Raw genomic sequence first — 22660 nt, 5'->3', positions numbered from 1 at the left:
GCTGGTGGGGCTGCAAATTAGTGCAACCACTCTGGAAAGCAGTGTGGAGATTCCTTAGAAAACTTGGAATAGACCCTCCATTTGACCCAGCTATCCCACTCCTTGGCCTATACCCAAAGGACTTAAAATCAGCATACTACAGAGATACAGCCACATCAATGTTCATAGCTGCTCAATTCACAATAGCCAGACTGTGGAACCAACCTAGATGCCCTCCAATTGATGAATGGATAAAGAAACTGTGGTATATATATACGATGGAATATTACTCAGCCATAAAGAATGATAAAATTATGGCATTTGCAGGCAAATGGATGAAATTGGAGAATATCATGCTAAGTGAGATAAGCCAAGCTCAAAAAGCCAAAGGACGAATGATATCGCTAATAAGTGGAGGATGACACATAATGGGGGGGAGGGAAGGGTTAGTGTTAGGGTTAGAGTTAGGGAGGGGGGCAAGTATGGAGGAAGGAAGTACTGTATAGAGGGTAAAGAGGGGTGGGAGCGGTGGGGGGAAGGGAAAAAATAACAGAATGAATCAAACAACATTACTCTATGTAAATTTATGATTACACAAATGGTATGCCTTTACGCCATGTACAAACAGAGAAACAACATGTATCCCATTTGTTTACAATAAAAAAAAAAAAAGAAGGGCTGGGGATGTGGTTCAGTGGCTAAGTGCCCTTGGGTTCAATCCCTAGTAAAATACCTAATTCCTTTACCATAAGCCATAGGTTTTTCTTGCACTTTTAAATAACTGTTATCAAGAATAGAAAACTATTTTTACTCAAACTTTGAAAATACAATCTAAAACATTCTAAGATTTTAGAAATATGATGATTAATGGAGGTGGTAAAAATATATTCAGTGACTCATAATTAGATTACACCCAACTTGAAAAGAGCAGAAAAGTACTTTTTACTACAGAAAATGTAATGAAATGTTGCCATCATTTAGGCAGTATACTGGTACTTTACAAATGTAAAATTATAGGTTTACAAAAATCCCAGTTTGTACTTACATTTGAATACCCTAATTTTACATGCTTAAAGTCCTTAATTAAAACAACAATGACAACAACAACAACAAAAAAAAAAAAAACAGTAACAACTCAATTGCAAGTTGAGAAATAGGACAAAATTCTTGGCCAAAATAATCATTAAAAGTTAATCAATAGTTACAGAATAAATTTTGCAATAACTTCTTAAAATAGCAAAGGCATAAAATAGAAGCTCTTAGCGATGTCATAATGGTGAATATTGGCTTTGGGTTGCCATTTTTAATTTTTTTAATTTTAAAATTACATATATATTACATATATATATATATATATATATAGTCAATGGATCTTTTTTATTTTATTTGTTTTTATGTGGTGCTGAGGATTGAACCCAGGGCCTCACACGTGCCAGGCAAGTGCTCTACCACTGAGCCACAACCCAGTCCCTTGGGTTGCCATTTTAATGGCATAATAATTTTACATGGCCCCTTATTCATTTTTCTTCCCCATTTCTTCTGTTTAGAATTTCTTAGAGTTAGCATAATGTTATTTCTTTAACTATTGAATAATCAATCGGAAACAAAAGTATAGCACAGGAAGATAATCTTTATTACACTTTAACTAGAAATAGAGCAGATAGCAAGATCACGAGGTATAATTTGATTTTTTTTTTTGGAAACCAGGCTTCAACAATAACAATCAAAAACAATCCTTAAGTGCACAGATATTTTGGTCACTATTATAATCTTCAGGGGCACAAAAGCCAGCAGCATAATGTAACACAAAGGTAATGACTGAGGATTTTTGATTGCCAAAAACACAGGTTACTGCATTAAACTCTATCCTTGTACTTTTTTGTGGTGCTGGGGATGGAACCCAGGTTCTCGCACATGCTAGGTAAGTGCTCTACCACTGAGCTGTACTCCTAGCCCCTATCTTTGTATTTTCTTAAGCTTCTTCTAAAACATTGAACAGTTATTCAGCAAAATATCAACCATGCACAAAGCATTCCCAGAAGAATATTGCCCTAGTATTCCTAGAAGAATACCACCTTAATGCTAAACTTTTCTTTTCCCTAAAAAGTCACTGAATCATGACTCCAGTCTCTATGTATTAGTGTAAGTGATAATATGGAAAATTGAGTTTATTTTCAAGGTTAAATAGCAGATTGACTTCGCATTTGGTGGCCAGCTGTGTACCCTAATTCTTCTTTCATTTTAACTATACATCATAAGCCCTGAGATATTAGATAACCTGCTAATGATTGTATAATTTTAATTTGTACTTTACTTCTCTCAATTCGTATCCCACATAATAAGTATTTAAAACTATTTACAGATATTTGTAACTAAAGCAATGATAAAATTTACTACTTGTATAGTTAAGACTACTAATAAGGCCTTTAACAAAGAGTTGCATATTCTAAGCATTTTTAATTTGCTAGGAGCAACTCTTAAAATTACATCTATAATTCTGTCACCAATAAGTGCTTTGCATTTTGCTTACTTCCACATGGGTAACCAACGTTGGTTTTCTCTCCTCTTTTAAAACAACTCTTTTTTTTTTTCATCCCCAAACAAATGCTACTTTTCCCACTGAACAGCTGCCAAAAAAACTTTGCATGTGAACAGCACATTGGTAAGTGTAATGCCCAGTAGAGAAATAAGCTACTAACAGGCATGCAGTAAATGCTTGTTCTACATGGAAAGAGTAGATCGTAAGGCAACTGTCTGAGTCATATGCTGTTCCTCATATGCTGTTCCTAATTTTGCTTAACTAGGAAATTCAGGTTATCAGATTGAATTCAACCTTTAGTGTAAATCCAGGAAATTGAAATTAAAAAAATGGATTCACCAGTTCTCAGAAAAAGTAGACAGGTAAATCATAATTGCTAATATAACATTAGTTTATAGGAAAAAAAAGAGCCAAACTATCTTCCATTAAATATTATGTACAACTAAGCAAGGGGAAGAAATAAAAAACTAAGAGGTGTTAGCTAATTCATTTATTTTCTACATTCATCCTTGTAGCTTTTTTGCTCAAATATTTATCCCTGTTAAGTACTCTAGCTGAAAGATACATAATAATGTTAGTGAAAAGCTGGTGTAAGTATAAGATTATATTTTTGATGTCATGCCATATTTCTGCATTTACTTTTTGCTAACATTCAATTTTTCCTATGTCAATGATGCTGTATGGAGTATGAGATAATCTGCCAACTTACAATGAGACTGCTTGCTTATAATACTCAGTTTTTGTTGATAGCTTGAAAGCATACTGCACACTTGTCATCTAGCACATGAATAAGTAACTATTACTCTTGTTTAGAAAGGATAGGCTGACAAATTCTTAAGTGAATGGCTTTAGCCCAACATTTTTAGCTGGTTACAGGACAATTGCAATGGCAAAAACATTGACAATGCAGTTCATGGTTCGGTTCTCCCATCTTACAGTACAGGTTCCTGAAAACACACAAGAAAAGGACTTTGATATATCAGTAAAATGTCCAAATTACCAGGGGGCAGGAGAACACACACACACACACACACACACACACACACACACACACACACACACACACGAGCATGCGCACGTGCATGCATGCACACACATTTCATAGACTTTAATATCATTTATTTCCTTCAACCTGTTATATCTTCACATTTCATACTGGTCTGAAGTCATACTTGCGAGTAGGCACAAAACCATTCTGTTGATGAGGTCTTTTCAGCATTTAATTAGAGCTAAATAAGCATTTGATAAAAAGTACCCTGTTTGACTTTGCTGGCACTTTGATTCTATATGAATCAGCTTAAGATCTCTTACCATCAGATGTGGTATCCCAAAAACATGAGCTGGCCGTGTGAAAGCCGTATGCACTCCTCTGGACCACTGCACAGGTCACTACAAATAAAGTCACAAAATGAGGACACTTACAGACAAAGGGAAAGAATCAAGATTGAAGGATTGACTTCAAAGCTCTAAACACTGAAAAAAAAAATAACAGAAAATGATGCAGACAGTAGTCTGGAAAAAAAAATGTCTCTCATCCTGATTATCTACTCTCATGATTTTAACCCCACTGGAATCAGTCAGTTTGTGGGTCATTGCTATAACAATTAGCAACTATACGATAGAGAAATTCTGGGTCAAGTTGTGTGCTTTATATCATGGGCAGAATTTGGACACAGAAATACAGGAAGTAGTGTGCGGTGGTGCACACCTGTAATCCCAGCAGCTTAGGAGGCTGAGGCAGGATTGTGAGTTCAAAGCCAGCCTCAGCAACTTAGCAAGGCCCTAAGAAACTCAGTGAAATCCTGTCTTTAAATAAAAATATTAAAAAAGGCTGGGGATGTGGCTGAGTGGTTAAGCACCTCCAGGTTCAATCCCCAGGACCAAAAAAAAAAAAAAAAAAGCAAAAACAAAAAAACCCCAGGAAATATTTCACTTTGCAGTGAATACATGGAACTTCACAGTCCTACACAGAGGAATGGGATTACTGAAAGGAAGACAGTCGAACTCTGGGAGCCTTGGTGGAAAGAGAATTGATGCAAATATTAAGGGTAGCTATCCAGGGCAAGTATGCTTTTGCCTAAAGAGCTCCATCTTTTAGGTATACACACACACACACACACACACACACACACACATGTGTAAAAAAAAAAAAAAAAATATATATATATATATATATATATATTGTGGGGGGATTTACCGGGGGTTGAACCCAGGCACACTTTGCCACTGAGCTAAATCCCCAGCTCTTTTCAGTTTTTATTTTGAGACAGGGTTTTGCTAAATAGCTTGGGACCTCACTGAGTTGCTAAGGCTGGCCTGAAATTTGCGATCCTCTTACCTCTGCCTCCTGAGTCAATGGGATTACAGGCGTGCATCACCATGCCTGCCTAGGTATTATTATATACTATCATTAAAGGAATAAGTCAGAATCCCTTCATACTGTATTAGTAGCCATCCAACTTTAGTGCCTGCCACTCCTATACATTCTCAAAATTCACAGAAATTCCCAAGGACAAAGGTATGTGAACTAGCAAGGAAGGACACTAATACTTACCAATGTATTTATAAGCCTTTCCCAGCTTAACCAAATGTGTTAGGGATTGCTCCACTATGCTTGCAGTCCACTGGTTGATGTTGTTCTGATTATAGTCCTCACCTCCTAAGACCCCATCCACACACTAGAAGGACAGAGAGCAGCTAAATTAGCCAAAACCAACATGTTTCACACAAATTGCAACAATTTATTCAAAGCATAAAATACAGGTAAGACCCAATAAGGCATCTTAGAAAATATGCAACTGTAAATATTTATTAGGCACTGTCTTTAATTGCTTAAGGGTTTTGAAAGCATTTCCACAACCATTATCTCACTCTATGATATACTATGGGTCATATTAAAGATAAATATGCCAAGGCTCTGTGGTAAAGAATTTAATCTTGCAGAAACACTAATAAAAGTAATCCAATATCTATAACACAAGAAAGACTAATCATAGAAGATACGTTATGTCATAAAAGGATTACAGGGTAGAGAGGGGATTAAAAGAAGGTGATATTAATTGGTTGAAGAGTGGCTTTGAAACAGCTGCGACTTAACTAGGACCCAGATGCTAGAAACAAAGGATGGGACTAATTTAAAAACATAATTCTCATGTATAATAATTATATTCTCATTCATACTATCTAATTGCTTAGCTATAAAGCCACTAGTACACCTGCCAATGACAATAAATAAAAGGTGCTCTAGAAAGAGGAAGTCCAATAATTTCCCATAGTGCTTACTTGCATCCACTTCTGACACCTGATTAAGAGCACTGGCTTTAGTATCACAATTCTAGGTTTTAAAGCCAGCTCTGTACCTACCCATTTTGTGACTTTTAGCAAGTGACATCTCCAAATCCCTATTTTCCTAATCTTTGCAGAAGAGATAACAGCATCATCTTATCAGGTTGCTGAGAGGATGAAATGAGACAATGAACATTAAGTGCTCAAACACAGTGCCTGGCACAGAGTACGCACATAAATCACAATTACTATAATCATTATCATTATTGTTGTAATCGTTTTTGTTTTTTGGAATCGGGGATTGAACCCAGGGGTGCTTAACCACTGAACCCATCCCTAATTCTTTTTTTATATTTTATTTTGAGACAGGGTCTCTCACCAAGCTGCTTAGGGCCTTGCAAAATTGCTGAGGCTGGCTTTAAACTTGCGATCCTCCTGCCTCAGTCTTCAGAGTTGCTGGGATTACAAGCGTGTACCTACTACGCCCAGCTCCACTGCCATTGTTTTATATTCAAGTATAAGAGACTGGAACATAAATCATTCATTTACTTTTAGAATCTAACTTAACCCGCACACATGTGCTTGTGTCTTCATTTACAACTGCTAATTAATACAGAATGCTAATTAATATAGAATCTTAGGCTGTACAATATAAAATCTTTGAAGGATTGTGAGTTCAAAGTCAGCCTCAGCTACTTAGTGAGACCCTGTCTCAAAATAAAAAATAAAAAGGGCTGTGGATGTGGCTCAGTGGTTAAGCGTCCCTGGATTCAATCCTCATTATCAAAAAACAATAATGACAACAACAATAAAAATCTTATTACTAATAATAAGATGGAAAAAAGGAAATTAAATAATTTAAAGGTGCTGACAAAAGGAATGTGGCCCCCATTATTCTCCTGTAAAGTTCAATCACATGACAGAGTAGAAGGGACAGTAGCCTAGGGTCAGCAGACAGGGTTTTAATTCTGGTTTTACCATGACCAAAGCTGATGATCTTTGGGCAAACTTTTTCCTTTCTTTAGACGGCCTTTCCTTAATGGGAAAGTAAGAACACTCATTTTTCTTTTGGGTTATCTCATAGAACCACTCCAATTTTAGCTCTAAACAACAGAAAACACCATGTGGATGTGGGTTCTATTGTTAATAGCCCTGCTAATTACTATTAACTAATATTTAGCCTAATTAATTACCAGGAGGCCCACCAGACAATGAGGTCCTTAAACAGACCTGCATTCCCATGGTCAATCTTGGGCACATAGCAGGTACTCAATAAATGTTTGTTGTTGTGTTATGGGCTAATTTGAAAATTAAGCCAAGCTGACCCCATTTTGTACAGACATCTCACACTCTGTAAAATCGGCTCCCCTTTCCTCATGAGCCCACTCACATAGACGTTGACACCTCCACCCTCACCCACTTGCACCCTGACCACAATGTCTTTGAACTATGGAGCTAATACAAGCTTGCCTTCTTGAGTTTATACAAAAGGTACAGTTTCTGAGAATGTTCTTTCCACTTTATGAAATACAACTTGTGGTTCTGCCACCCTCTCTCTCCCTTTCTTTGTGGTTTTCCAGCTTTTAAATGAGTTGACCCCTTAATGCAGATGTTGGAGACTGCAGAGCTGTTTGGTTTCTGCTTCCCTGGCCCTGGCCAGAATAAATCCTTTGTTTTTAGATTCAAAGGGACCTGGAGTTTTCATCTGGGATATTGGAATAGCACCTTAACAGTTGAAGCAATATTGGCTTTGATATACTCTCTGGACATTCTAAATCAAATATACCTTAGACTAAGTTCCAACTTACTTTCATTTGTAACTCACTTTTTCTTTGAGGATTTTTTTTGGGGGGATTCTATTCTAACAATAAATAAAATGTATGCATATTACCAATAAATGAGTGGCTTTTAGAGTTCAGTAGGAAAAAATATATTAGCATAGGGGCTCAGAGCAAGGAATTGAAGAAAAAATAAGATGCGCAAGAGATAAGGAAAACAGAAATAACTGCTGAAATTACGTAATTGTCTAAGAAGTACTAAAATGTTTTAATACAGTGCTCCCTTCTCATGCTCTTCCAGTGCCTCAATGGAATTGTTTCAATGGCAGGAGAAAGCTGGCTCATGGGAGGAAAGGATAAGGAAAGAGCGGAGACACATAGCTTCAAGGAATGTGTAGTAAACCTGAGATTTCTTCAAAGTCTCATCTTTCATATAAAAAAATTCAAGTGAAGCTTGCTTTGTTATATTACTTATATTGCTTAACTTCTTGCAAGTATTTAAGTAAAATTCATGCTCTAAAATGCATCCAGTGTTGGGCTGGGGTTGTGGCTCAGTAGTTGAGTGCTTGCCTAGCATGCATGAGGCACTGAGTTCGATCCCCAGCACCACATTAAAAAAACCTAAATAACAGAATGAATCAAACAACATTACCCTATGTAAATTTATGATTACACAAATGGTATGCCTTGACTCCATGTACAGAGAAACAACATGTATCCCATTTGTTTACAATAAAAAAACCTAATAAACAAAATAAAGGGTATTGAATCCATCTACAACTAAAAATATTTTAAAAATAAAATAAAATGCATCCAGTGGTCTCTAGTATCACCTAGCCAGAGCCAAGTATCTATATCCCAGTTTAAGCAGCATGGTTCTTCTGACTCAATAGAATATTAAAGTAACACGTACACAAAGAGTGTCTTCTCTACCCTTGCCTTTCCAATCTCTTTTCCCATTCCCCAGGGGAAAACACCTTCAGTGTATAATTGTGTTTATTTCTTCTAAGAGTAACTTATGTTATTTCCAAGTAACATTTGTATCACTCTTTGCCAGGGAGATACTGGGGATTAACCCAGGGGCACTGTACCACTGAGTTACATCCCCAGTCTTTATTTACTTATTTGACAGGGTCTCATTAAATTGCTGAGGCTGGCCTCAAACTTGTGACCCTTCTGACTTAGCCTCCCAAGTCACTAGGATCACAGGAATGTACCATGGCACATATCACTATTTCTTCATTTATGAATTACTGACAATAAACCCTGCCATGATAGGTGAAAATTTAGTTCCCCCAGACCACCTGGCATTTTCCTTCCATGCCCTTCTCTCAAGATAGTGAATTTACTATTATAATTCAATATATGTATACTGTTAGGAATAAGTTTCTTTTCTACTCTTGACAGTTCCGTGCACACAGAGGATTTTTTTTCTTAACATTCCTGGCCTTTTATCCCACCAGTCATTCTTTCTCCGGGAAATGGAGTGAGTTACCTGCTTGGTGGGGGATGACCATTGTTCTACCATTCTCAATTGGGAAAGCCAATCCTCCAAACATGTTGGACTTGGGGTTTTGCTTCTCCTTCCTGTCCACCCAGACCAATGAAAGGCATCAGCTTTTAAGTGTTTCTCTCTACCAACTCAAACTTTGCCTTGGATGTCTCTAGCAAGGTCTGAACTGAGTAAGAGTTAATAAACAAGCTCCATCATCAACCTGTTTTTAATCCATAATGAAGGTGTTGTGTTCTCTTCTAATGACTCTTTTGTCTTTTTATCTGGTTCAGAACTTAGGGATGGAAGAAGGCACTAATTAAAGGGACCCTGCCAAAGACCCCACATCCTTTCTTTCATGTTCCATTGACTAACTGACATTCCATTTTGATAAATGAGATTATTATCACACCTGTCCTCATTATCTCCACCTCCAAATTTTTTCTCATTTCTTTTTCTATTGTCAAGGTACTGAAAACATTTACATTTAATTTTTATTGATTAAACATTCCTGGGTGGCATGGTTCTAATACATGATTCTGAACTGCATATAGTAGGATTTTCAGGTGCCTGTATAGCCCTCTCAGACCTTGAGTTGATCCTTGCTGTACAAGGACAGACCTGCAGGAGCTCTAGGGGAGCTGGTGCACCCAGAGCACTCAGGCAGGTAAGGCATTGTCTGAGGACGTACTGAGGGCGCTCCCAGAGGGCAAAGCCAACCCAGCCCAGACTTAACTCAGTCAGGGCCTGCTAGGAAAATAGGCTCCAACAGTCCTACCCACAATTCAAGCCTGCCTTCTGAGCCATCTTTTTTTTTTTTTTTTTCCGTACGCCTTGGCAGAGTTAAAGATGACTCAGGATGATTAAAGTGTTCATAAGTACCTTTCCTACCATGTAGTCTGTTTTGATACCACTAGAATAATTAAAGTTCCTCTGCCAGAATTGATTCTCAAAGAGAACTTCCTTTCTATTTGCTTAATAAAGGACCAGATTTCATGTTTCAAATAGTTCTCTGAAGATTTTGCTTTACTATCATATCAGTGTCTAAAAGATGCTAAGTGATTATTTTCCCTAGCATATTGCTAAAAAGCACACAACAGTCAAAGGCAGACATTTCCAAGGGTTCTTTTTGTCTATTTGATATAACATACATATAAATTTTACATATACTTTACATTATAAATATATACACATATTTTATAGCATTTTTATAGTATGAACATCTAAAATAATGGTTGGTCTTCTGGAATAAAAGTTCTTTTATTCAAAAGACAGGGTATAAATTTCAGTAGAGAGCAAACCACTTTTCTAGACTAAGAGAGTTTTTTTTTAAATCTTTTTTACCAGGGACTGAACCCAGGGATGCTTAACCTCTGAGCAACATCCCCAGTCCCCTCCCCCTGCTTTTTAAAAAATTTTTGAGACAGCGTCTTGCTGAGTTGCTTAGGACCTCACTAAGTTGCTGAGCCTGATTGTGAACTTGTGATCCTCCTGCCTCAGCCTCCTGAGCCACTGGGATTACAGGTGTGCACCAGCACATCTGGCACTAAGACAGTTCTTAAGCATCTCTTTGAGGAAGCTCCAAGATGCCTAACAGCATGTGAGAAAACAGAGGCACCCCTTTAAAGAATTGGATGAAAAATTCAAAATCTTGTGTTTAACACTAAGGTTTCTAACTTTGTACTGAACCTCAAAACATACATTTAAAAAATTCCCATCAATGCAGCAAGGCTTGAGACAAACAACATGTATAACTCACCTCTTTGACGATATTGTGGGCTTCATCAGCATTGAAACCAACCTAAAGGGAAAACCCAAGATAATACTGCTTTCAATACAGGTTTCCTTTTATTTGTAGGTACGATAATACACACAATCCCTTGGCTGTCCTGGACAGGGGTTAGCGACAGGAGACTGTAGTGATAAATGGCACTTAAAAATACGAATGTTCTCCCCACTTTCCTCCCTAGAGATTCTGAGTCCTTAGATCAGGGCAGAGCCTGGGCAACTATATTTTTTTGAAAAGTGCTTTGTACTAGTAATTCTGAATGACCACTGTAGGTGGAGAATCATTGTATTGTAAAGTTTAGGAAATAAGCAGGTGGTGGCTATAAAGATACATGTGTTATAATGACATTGTATTCAGTCATAAAGAAAAATGAAATTATGTCATTTGCAGGAAAATGGATGGAACTAGAGACCATTATATTACCCGGTATAGGCCAAACCAGAAGGTCAAGGGTCATATGTTTTTTCTCATGTGGAAGCCAGAGAGGAAAAAGAAAAAGAAAGGAAAAACTATTTGAAACATGAAAATTGAAAGGAGACCAGTAGCTTAGAGGGAAGGGACCAGGGGGTGGAAGGAGGAGAGGCAGGCGGGAAGTGCTGGGGAGGGATACTGGCCAAATTATATTGTTATTTTGTGTGTACACTAACATGTAACAACAAATCCCACTACCATATACAACTATAATGTATATCATATACAACTATAATGCACAAATAAAAATGTGTTATCAGTATGTAAGAAATGGTTTCAGCTAGATGAAAGAATAAAGTGGTCCGTGAGAAGAAAATGCTTAACTGGTTATTTTCAATTTTGTTTTTAACTTACACTAGGCCAAAATGTGGCTTTCCTGAATTAAAAAAATTATAACAAAACTTGATCATTCAAAATTATAATCACTTTAATACTATAAGTTAGTCTGACAACTTAGTCTTTTTGGGGGAAGCAGCTTGTAAGAATCCTTAATTAACGACAACGATCAGTGACATTCAAGTGTCCTCAAGTACAGAACTAGGTTATGTGATAAGACTGAAATCTAAACCAAGATACTTCAGGTAATACAAGAATTGTTTCTATGGAGGCATTTTTTAGGTGCTTTATCATATCAGCATTTTTGTAAAAACCATTATACAAATTAAAGTTACTTCAAACAAGTAAATTCTGAAATTGACTGAATATATATTTAATTTTTTTCAACTCATTATCCTACAGAATTCCCCAAAGAGAAAGGAATAAAATACCCTATACATTTAGGAGTATTATTGAAAGAGTTTGGCCCCACTAAAAATGACCATTTTAATTTAAAATCACATTCTTATCTACTGTCAAAATTGGCCTATGAATCAAAGGATGCCAATTTTGCTTCAGTTTGAAAAGTTACCTAATAATAATAATCTGGATGTACTGAGTGACCATGGCAACCCATGTAATTTTATTTCTTTTAAAATATATGTATTTAGAAAGCACTACAGGAAAGAACCCTTTGCCTTTGTTGGGGGATATGCCAGCCATGTCATTTTCTTGTGTCTCCAGATCCTCCCAGTCCTCTCCCCCAACCAAGGGGGATGCTGAGCAAGCACTCTGTCACTGACCTATATCCCCAGCCCTCAAGTCCTTATTCCTAAAGTTAGAATATTTTACCACTGACCTCTAATTATGCATGTTACCTGGAACAAAAGTAATCCATTTAAATGTGGTTTTAACTTCTGCAGCAGCCCATATCCTAAAATATCCTATCTTAGTCCCATTGGACGAGAAACCCCTTCCAAAACATCTGAGTTTTCCTGCACTGTTCCCTACCACTGGACAGAAAATGTCTTCATCTGTTCTGCCCTTGCAAGCTGTCACAAGCTAGGCTGCACTCCAACAGGCCTCATCTTCCTAGTGTTAACAGTGAAGTGAGAACTGGAGCTGTACAGTCAGAGGCCTGGGTTCAAATCGACCATGCCATTCCCGGCAGTTTTAATTTGCCGCATGTCACTTAGTGGTCATGAAAAGTCAGGATTCCCATCAGCAAAAGGAAGATAACAACTGACATCATGGGATCTCTGGTGAGGTTTAGGGAAGCCTGAATCAGTAAGCAAGGGCTCATAATCCATAAAGCATCGTCTTTCCAGCCCACCCAGGCGAGTCTCCAGGAGCCGGAGCTGCAGGACCACCAGGGCTCCTCAGCCGCGGGGCTGCAGCACCTGCTCCTAGGGACGCATAGGGGTGGAGGAAGCAGCCGGAAGACCGGTTTCCAAGGCCCGCCCGGCAGACGGGCGACGCCCTCCACCCATGACCACCCCGCAGGCCTCTTTCCTATATTCCCGCCCGGACCCCGCCGCCTGACCCTAGCGCTTCCGGTCGCCTCCGCCACCCAGACAATCGGTCCACCCTCAGGACCTCGGGGGCGGGGGGAAGGGGACAGAGAAGGGCGAGGCAAGTCCCCGGCCCCGCGGAGAGGGCTCGGGTTCGGAGGACACTGCATCCTAACTCTGCCGATCGCTGGGCGATGGAAGACCACCCGACAGGGACCCCGCATGCAGGCGGGCGGGACCAAGGGAGGCGCCCGAGGGGCGGTACCTCATCGCAGTGGCGGTGGTACTCCTCCATGGTGGCGCCGACTCTCCCCGGGGGTGGAGCGACGCGTGGGTCTAACTCCGCGGCCGCGCACTGGCCTCCTGGGAGGCCCCGCCCCCGTTTATGGCCTGGGGCCTTTATCCACGCAGGCCCCGCCTTTGTGCCGTGCTGGTGCCTGGAACTCTAGGCGGGCTCCGGGTGACGCGAGTCGTCTGGCTGGGAGAGAGGGCCTCCTGGACAGTGAATACCTATTCCTTGCTACCTCCATCTGCCCTTTCTGAAAATAAGGGATGGATATTAAAAGGAGCTAGGATTGGTGCCACTGTAGAGCAGATGGGTGACCTAGTGTCTTCCAGTCTCGACCCGCGCAATTGGTTTAGTGCCAAGTGCTGTGGTTATTTGCACATGATTTGTTCATTCACGGTTATCCAGCAAGTAAATGTAGTTAATGTAATCACGACCGAGCAACTTTGATGGGTCACTTCCTAGCTCTGTTACTTAGAAAAATTACCCCCCCTTCAGTTTTCTTACATGAAAACATAATCATAACTATTTCGCCACTGGTTGTAAGTATCAAATGAGATGCTACATGCGAAACTCCTGAAGTAGATGCTTCTACACCCTTTTTTCTCCAAGACTATGTACAAAGAAATATATTACTTATGAGAGAGAAGGAACAAATAACCTAAATTATAAGCCTTAGCAGATGCACAACGGCTACATTTATTTAAGATTTTCTAAGTTCCAGATGATCCTAAGGATTTCTTCAAAACTTCAGTAATCCCGAAGTTTTGATTTTTTTTTCTGTTATTACTTTTTTCAAGATGAACCTGAGGTACAGAGAATTTAAATAACTCGTCCAAGGTCATGTATCCAGCAAATGGTAGAAGAGAGGCATAAACTCAAGTACTTTAGTCTGATAGCACAGACCAAGTTCTTTACCACTGAATGAGCTTTCTATGGCTGCTCTGACAAATGACCACAAATCTAGTGGCTTCAAACCGTACAAACTTACTATCTCATAGTTCTGGAGGTCAGAAGTCTAAAATGAGTCTATAGGGCTGTGGTCTTTCTGGAGGCTCCAAGGGACACCCCATTTCCTTGATGTTGATAGTTCCTACAGACTTCCTGTATTCCTTGGCTCATGGTTCCTTCCTCCAACTTCAAAACCAGAAGCATCTCTCTTCTCTGTATGATTCTAATTCACATCTGTAAATTGTTTTCTGCCCTGTGTGGTGACACATTCACAGGTTCTGGGGATTCAGATGTGCATATCTTTTTTGCCGGCAAGCAACATCTATCCTACTATAAATGTTTTTCTATTTTGCTCTCCAATATTAAATTTGGAAGGTTCATTAGTCTTCTAGTCCAACTCTCTTATTTTACAAGTAAACCAGGAGCTAAGAGATAAAGTCATTTGTAAAGCACACATAGATGTTAACTAGATCCCTGGGCTTCTGAATCTCAGGCCCTTCCATTTTCCTGCTCTCCTTTTATGAGCTTAGACAGAACCAAATAGGGCTGTTTACTTGACAATGTGCAGTTTGTTACTAGTTCTTCTAAATTGTGTGCTGTGAAAAGTTACTGCAGAAAAGTTGTGATTGCAGTTCACAGAGGAATCATATCCTCTTTCAAAACTTTTTGCAAACCAAAGTTATTTTTCTATGAGCAATGTCAACATTCTGATTAATAGAGGTCTTAGTGATGGCTTTGTGAGCACCAAATTTACTTCCCTAAAGACCTGTTTCTATGTCTAGATGGGTCAAACCCTGAAGTTAGCTCGTCTGAAAATTTTAAGAGCCATATTATCACATCTCAAGTTGTGCTGTGTGGTAATTCATGATAAATATAAAAAAAAGGTGATGAAGTGTTGTTCCAGTTACAATCTCTAATAAACCACCCCATAATTGAGCAATAAAATTTATTTATTTTATTGCATTGTATTCATGGATTCTGTTGGTTAGAAATTGGAATAAGGCCCAGCAGATACAACTTCTCTCTGTTCCATGATATCTGGAGTCTGGACTGAGAAGACTCAGGGACTGTGGAGAACTTGATGATGCAGGGTGGGGGCCGGAATCCTCTGAAGATTTGTTGATTCACCTATCTGGCATCTGGGCTGGGATGAATCAAGTGTTGGTACTGCCACCTGGAACACCAAGATATGATCTCATCAAGTGACTTGGCTTCCTACCATCATGGAAGCTTTAAGGTAGTCAGACATTTTATGTGATGACTCAAGACTCCAAGCATGAGTTTCCATTGAGCATGGCAGAAGCTGCATGCCCTCCCCAACCTTTTTGTTTTCCCAAAGAGACAGGGCCACTTTATGTTAACCAGGCTGGCTCCAAATTCCTGGGCTCAAGTGATCATTCTGCATCAGCTTCCTGAGCAGCTGGGACTATAGGTGTGCATCACCATGCCTACCTATATCACCTTCTATGAACTAGTTCCATAAGCCACACAGCAGTCACTTCCTCCATATTCTGTTTTTTTAACTTTTCACAATTAAGTTTACACACACACACACACACACACACACACACACACACACATTTAGTTGTGAATGAGCCTTTATTTTTATTTATTTTTATGTGGTGCTGAGAATTGAACCCAGTGCCTCTCACATGCTAGGAAAGTGCTCTATCACTGAGCCACACCCCAGCCCTCACAATTAAGTTTTTAAAACATTTTTGTAAAAGATCTTAAGCAAGATATGACTTATTTTTCCATTTTATTAGTAATACTGATTTCAAAGGGGTCTTTCACTCTCTGATGCATGTGTCTTGGTATATCTACCATGTTCTAACCATTGAAGCAGTCACAACCCTCTCAGACTCAAAGGGAGTGCATAGAGAATCCCCTTTTCAATTGGAGAAGTGCCAAATAATTTGGGGGCTGTGCTTTAAAATCACTACAGGTTTATTAGTAGCATTCTTTAATGCAAATAACAAAAGACCCAAGTAGGAAGAACTGAAATAATGACATTTATTTTCTGGAAATAATGCAGAATTACATTAGTAAAAATGTTCCAGGTTAATTTATTTGCTCAAAAAATTTTGGGAGCCTCTGTGTTTTCTACCTTTCCATACTTGTTTTCATCAGCCTTTTCCCTGCTGTGACTTAAAGACCTAATGAGAACAATTTTAGAGAAGGAAAAGTTTATTTGGGGGCTCACAGTATCAGAGGACTCAGTTCATAGAAAAGCAGCTCTATTCCTTAGGGCTTGAGGTGAGGCTGAGCATCTTGGCAGACAAGTGTGGTGGAGGGAAACAGCTCACATGATGATCAGAAAACAGAGAGAGAGACTCCAGTCCCCAAATACAAAATATATACCCCAAAGGCACTCCCCCAATGACCCACCTCCTCCAGCCACACACTACGTTCAGTTACCACTCAGTTAATCCCCATCAGGGTACTACTTCACCAATTGGGTTAAGGCTTTCATAACCCAATCATTTTTCCTCTAAACCTTCTTGCATTCTCACTCATGAGCTTTTGGGGTACACCTCACATCCAAACCATAACAATACTACTATCCATGGAATGTCAGCAATATTTGACCTCATGATCACACATGGCTGCATTGGTTCTAGTACCACAGAAATAAAGATACCACAACCAATGAAAAAAATGAATGCTGCCTTGGGTCGATCAATTTTTCTTAGGAGGACAAATGTTTCTTTTAGGTCCCCAGGAATCTTCTTCTCAGGTCCCATTGGCCACAGTTTAGCCATATGATTCCCTGTTTGACAAAACATCTGAGAAAACATATTGTTTTGTGTTTTCATCTTCTTAAGTGAAAACTGAGTTCTGCTAGGAAGAAAATTTGGATGTGAAAAAAGGGTTAGCAGGTCAGTCGTTTCCAACCTTTTTCATGTCATGGCCCATAGAGAAGTTAATATTTGTATGGTACCTTCAGGTAAACTAGAGGAACTTTGTGGACATCTTTATGGAATTTGGTTCTGTAAGATAGAAAAGGTGCTAAAAATTAAATTTGCAAAACCTTCCAAATAAAGTATTTTCAAATGTCTTAATGAGACTTTCAGTTTTGCTTTTATAAATTTAGAAATTTATATCTGAATTTGCATTTTTAAATAGCTATAAGCTATTCCTGTTCTGTGGTTTTTAGTAATTATTTCCCATAAATCTTAATAGATCTTGTTGAGGAATCTTCCTCATAGAAGTAACTGATAAACATTTAAACATAGTCTAGAAGCCATTCAAATTTTATTTAAAGGTTTCTCTCTAATAGTAGACTAAGTAATTAAAAAACATTCTTTTCACTGACAGTTAGAAAGACTGGACAAAATATAATAGATAATTGCTCAAGGGAATTGTAGCTTTAAGAGGATGAGAAAGAAGTATGGAAGTGAGACCTAGAAGAATGAAAGCAAGAAGCTTGAGCATGACATTTGGGACAAATTTTTACTTGGGGGTGAGAAGATGTTAAGTCTTTTGCTTATGGGCCAAAGGGTGAGATGATCAGATTCCATGGCCCGCCAAGGATGGGAATTCTGGTAAACAATCATACTTAGAGTTGAAACCTCAAGGGTTAAGCCCTGAGAGTAAAACACCAAAACTTGATCTTGGAGGGAGTGAAGCTCAGTTTTAAATCACCTCAATTCCTGAAATTGCATTAAGGTGATCTGGAATTGCTAATGCCTCTGGCCAACTTCCAGAAGCAAATATAAATTCTTTCTGGAGAAAGAAAACATTATGTTAGCACTCAAATTATATATACATAATTTTGGTTTTGGTACTGGGGATTAAACAAAGGATGCTTTGTCATTGAGCCACATCCCCAGCTTTTATTTTTTTATTTTGAGACTGGGTCTCCCTGAGTTGCTGAGGGTCTAGCTAAGTTACTGAGGTTCACCTTGAACTTGCAATCCTCGCACCTCAGCCTCCTGAGTGCTGGGATTGTAGTATGGGCCACCACGCCCAGTGATAAGTAATTTTTTGGATACATTAAATGAACATCTAGGCACATACAGAGACAAAAATACATTGACACAAACCAATAGACAACAGGGAAGACCCAACTGGGGATCCAGGTTGTAGAGCTAGCAGAAATGGACTTGAGAAATAACCATGTTTACTCGATTCAAGGAGGTAAACGTCAAGATTGAGAATTTCATTCAAAAACTGTATACTATAAAAATATCCAAGTGGAATTTCTAGATGGAAAAAGTAGAATAGTAACAACAAAACAAAACCAACAAAAAATACAAAACCTTAAAGGAAGGTTTCTATAGTAGTTGAGACAAAGCTGAAGATTTACTTAGTGAAGTTTAAAAAATTGGGTGGAATAAAATATTAAAAATGAAGCAGAGAGATATAAATGAATATAAAATGCAGAAGAAAGTCCAGAGACAAAAAGAATACAATGAGAAAGTTTAACATATATAATTGGATCTCTAGAAAGAGATGAAAGAGATAGGACAGAAGCAATATTTAGTGAAATAATCATTGATGATCTAAAATTGATGAAAGAATTTCATTAATCATCTCTATGGGAAGCTGAGGAAGAGGAAACCTCCCAAAATATAATATTCAGGAAGCGTTTATTTACAGTGGTATGTTTTGGGATGATAGGTATATGAGATTTATAAGAAATAGTTCATGAACCTTATACAGTTTACCATTCCCCACCTCAACATCCATTCTCTTGCCCAGCTCCAGAGGCAGGGACTACAGCAGCTATTCCATTGGTACTTAACATCCTCCTTCTTTTGATTTTGCCATCTTATATGAAGGACACTGGTCATGGCTAATGTTTTTTTTTTCCCCCGGGTGGTTGTATGATCAACTCATTCCCATATTTAAATAATTCAATAAAAGATGGGCCTCCTCTGTATGTCAAGTAGTACATTTTAGGCTCCATGTCTATTACATTTCTAGGGACCCTGTGATCACAGGTTCAATTAATGTCATCAATATAATGGGACAATATAAGGTAAGAGGGACTCCTTCAAACCTTCTGTGGAGGCCATCTCATTCTTTGACTCATGTTCCTCATTTTTTATTCATAACTATTAATTTATATTTTCCTCATATGTACTTTATAATGTAATAATAAGGGACCAGGTGATTCCACAATCTTTATTATAAACCTTGTTGCCATAGAGAATAAGTGCTACAGCCACTCAACGCGCAGTGCCTTGTCCTCCACCTTCTCTGGTGGTGAGATGAGTAATCATGCCATGAATCACTTATGCCCCATTCTCAGCAAGAAAATTATCCATGTGCTCCTTGATTATATGTACAACCCATTCCCAGAATTTCACTGTAAAGATCTACTTCCTAATACCCTATATTAGTCAGGGTTCTCCAGAGAAACAGAACTAATAGGATGAATAGAATGTATGTGTGTGCATGCTTGTGTGTGTTTGTGTGTGTGTGTGTGTGTGTAAAGAGATTTATTTTAAGAAATTGGCTCACATAATCGTGAAGGCTTGGCAAGTTCTAAATCTGATGGGGTATGCAAAGCTGGGTAACTCAGGAAAGAATTGCAATTAGAAGCCAAAGGCAGTCTACTTTAGAACCAGGAAGAACCAGTTTTGCAGATGAAGTCCAAAGGCTGTCTGATGGAGAATTCCCTTTTGTTCTATTCAGGCCTTCAGCTGATTAGATGAGGCCCATTCACATTAAGGCAAATAATCTGCTTTGTTAAAAGTCCATCAGTTTAAATGTAAATCTCAACCAAAAACATCTTCCCAGAAACATCCAGAATATTTGACTGACTATCTGGGCACTGTGGCCCAGTCATGTTGACATGTAAAATTAACCAGCACAGGCTACTTCTGGTACAAGTTACTATATCAGTCAGGTTGCCATACAGAAGCATATGATATACTCAAATTGGCATAAATTGAAGAGTCCTCTTTTACAAAGAAGTGTGGCAAGTTATAGCACAAGAACCTGGCCTTTGCAACAGTGGAGCTGCTGTGACTGTTAAGCATAGAAATTTGAAGGGAAGGAGATTTAAACAATCATGTAGACAAGACCATTTTGAAAGGAACAGTAACTGTTTGTCAAGGAATATACCAAGCCCAAGGTGACATCCCAAATAGGGAATCAGGGGAATATTTATCCTAACCTCTTTTCCCTCCCTCTGATCTTTTAGCCACATTCCTCATTGGCTGAACTCAACTGGAAACTACAGGGCATGGGAATCATCAGGAACCATATAGGTCAGGATGTGGGTGTAGCTCAGTGGTAGAGCTCTTGCTTAGCAAGTGTGAGGCCCAGGGTTCCATCCCCCGTCCCACAAAAAACAAAACTAAACAAAAACAAACAACGATAATATCAAAACATGTAAGTCAACTTCCCAAGGCAGAGAACAGGGTGGACTGTGGATATGGAGAGGCAAACAGAGTGTACCTAAAAGCAACCATAAGCCACAGATCCAAAAATCACTATGAGCCACAAGTGGAATGAATAAAATAAAATAAAAACATTTTGGAAAAAAAACCATTTTAGTACATCACAGTAGAATGGTTAGAACCCCAAAAAAGTTGTAACGTAGCACCCCCGCCCCCCCAAGGACAAATTACCTTCAAAAATGAAACAAGATGACTGACATCTGACTGTCCACATAAACAGTGAAAACTCAAAGACAATGTATTTTGATACCTTCAAAATAATGACTGTGAACTTAGAATGTGTACCTACCAAAAATTTTTCTTCAAAAATGAAAATTTGGGGCAAATAGAAATGGAGAAAATCAGTCAACAGCAGAAGTACTCTTCAAGGAACGTCTATTCTTTTGGCAAGAACCAAAGGATCCTAGAGTCCTAGAGAGAAATTTGGAAAAATATAGGAAGAAATAAGGATTAACTAAAGGGATAGATCTGTGAGTAAATGAATGATTATCATCTCTGTGAAACAATGGCAATAACATATTATGGGGTTTACAAAATATGTCAAATGAAAATACAGGATAACTATAACATATAAATTGAGAGGAGGATAAATTGAGTTAAAGTGTTCAAAGGTTCTTTCATTGTCCAAGAAGTGGATAAAAACACAAAATAATATTATGCTTTGATAAGTCAAAGATGCATTTTGTATAGAAGAAGCATCAAAGGAAAATATATTTAAGTGTGTAACTTCCAAGCTAGCAGAGTAGGAAAAAACAGAATTTAAAAAATACTCTATTACCAAATTGAAGGAGAAGAGAAAAAGAACATAGCATAGGTGGGATGAACAGGTAAAACTAAGATAATAGATTTAAACCAAAATTTACCATAACTGTAATAAATGTAAACAGATCATATATTCCATTTAAAAGACTATAGTCAGGGTCAGGTATGGTGGCACACACCTGTAATCCCAACAGCTGGGGAAACTGAGACAGAAGGATTGTGAGTTCAAAGCCAGACTCAGCAACTTAGTGAGGCCCTAAACAACTCAGTGAGACTCTGTCTCTAGATAAAATAGAAGAAATGGGCTGGGGATGAGGCTCAGTGGTCAAGCACCCCTGGGTTCAATCCCTGCTACAAAAAAAAAAAAAAAAAAAAATACTCTAGTCAGAATCTTCACCATGTGAGCATAGGATCTGACTCCCTTAACAAGACTCTTAAAGTAGAAGAAGTAAAATCAAGAATCAATAAACGGGATGGATTCAAACTAAAAAGCTTCTTCTCAGCAAAGGAAACTATCAGTAATGTGAAGAGAGAGCCTATAGAATGGGAGAAAATCTTTACCACGTACACCTCAGATAGAGTATTAATCTCCAGGATATATGAAGAACTCAAAAAACTTAAGAACAACAAAAAACCCCCAAATAATCCAATTAATAAATGGGCTAAAGAACTGAACAGACACTTCACAGAAGGAGAAATACAATCAATCACTATATGAAAAAAACCTTCATCATCTGACAATTAGAGAAATGCAAATCAAAACTACTTTAAGGTTTCATATCCCCCCAATCAGAATGTCAATTACCAAAAATACAAACTGTGATGGGCTGACAGATCTGTCTCCATGAGAATATTATAGGCCAGACTCTAAGGGAAATGAATAAACAGACTCCATTTTGCTCTGAGACTCCACGTTATGTAGGAAATAAACTTCTCCCATGGGAACACCCCACTTCTGTACCCATCATCAGTTACTTAGTGTGACATGTTTAACAATATAAAATGACAATTCCTATGTAAAGAAAAACTGCTCTCTTTTGATTCCTATTGCTCCTAAACAATGTACCATGTGAACAGTGATTGAGTGGA

The 22660-nt window shown here is 38.4% G+C and overlaps 1 protein-coding gene across 1 annotated transcript; it reads right to left on the bottom strand.

Annotated features, from left to right (window-relative positions):
- Window positions 1-1589: 1589 nt before the first annotated feature.
- On the bottom strand, window positions 1590-13538 carry DYNLT3 (dynein light chain Tctex-type 3). Its single transcript, XM_079123562.1, has 5 exons — window positions 13425-13538; window positions 10833-10874; window positions 5073-5196; window positions 3830-3907; window positions 1590-3465 (listed from the first exon to the last, which is right to left on the bottom strand). Exons 1-5 carry the CDS (start codon window positions 13452-13454, stop codon window positions 3389-3391), a joined length of 351 nt encoding a protein of 116 aa, XP_078979688.1. The 5' UTR covers window positions 13455-13538; the 3' UTR covers window positions 1590-3388.
- Window positions 13539-22660: the final 9122 nt, after the last annotated feature.

This window comes from Sciurus vulgaris (assembly GCF_902686455.1).
Source record: "Sciurus vulgaris genome assembly, chromosome: X".
Taxonomy (NCBI): domain Eukaryota; kingdom Metazoa; phylum Chordata; class Mammalia; order Rodentia; family Sciuridae; genus Sciurus; species Sciurus vulgaris.
This window is presented reverse-complemented; position numbering and strand designations above follow the sequence as displayed.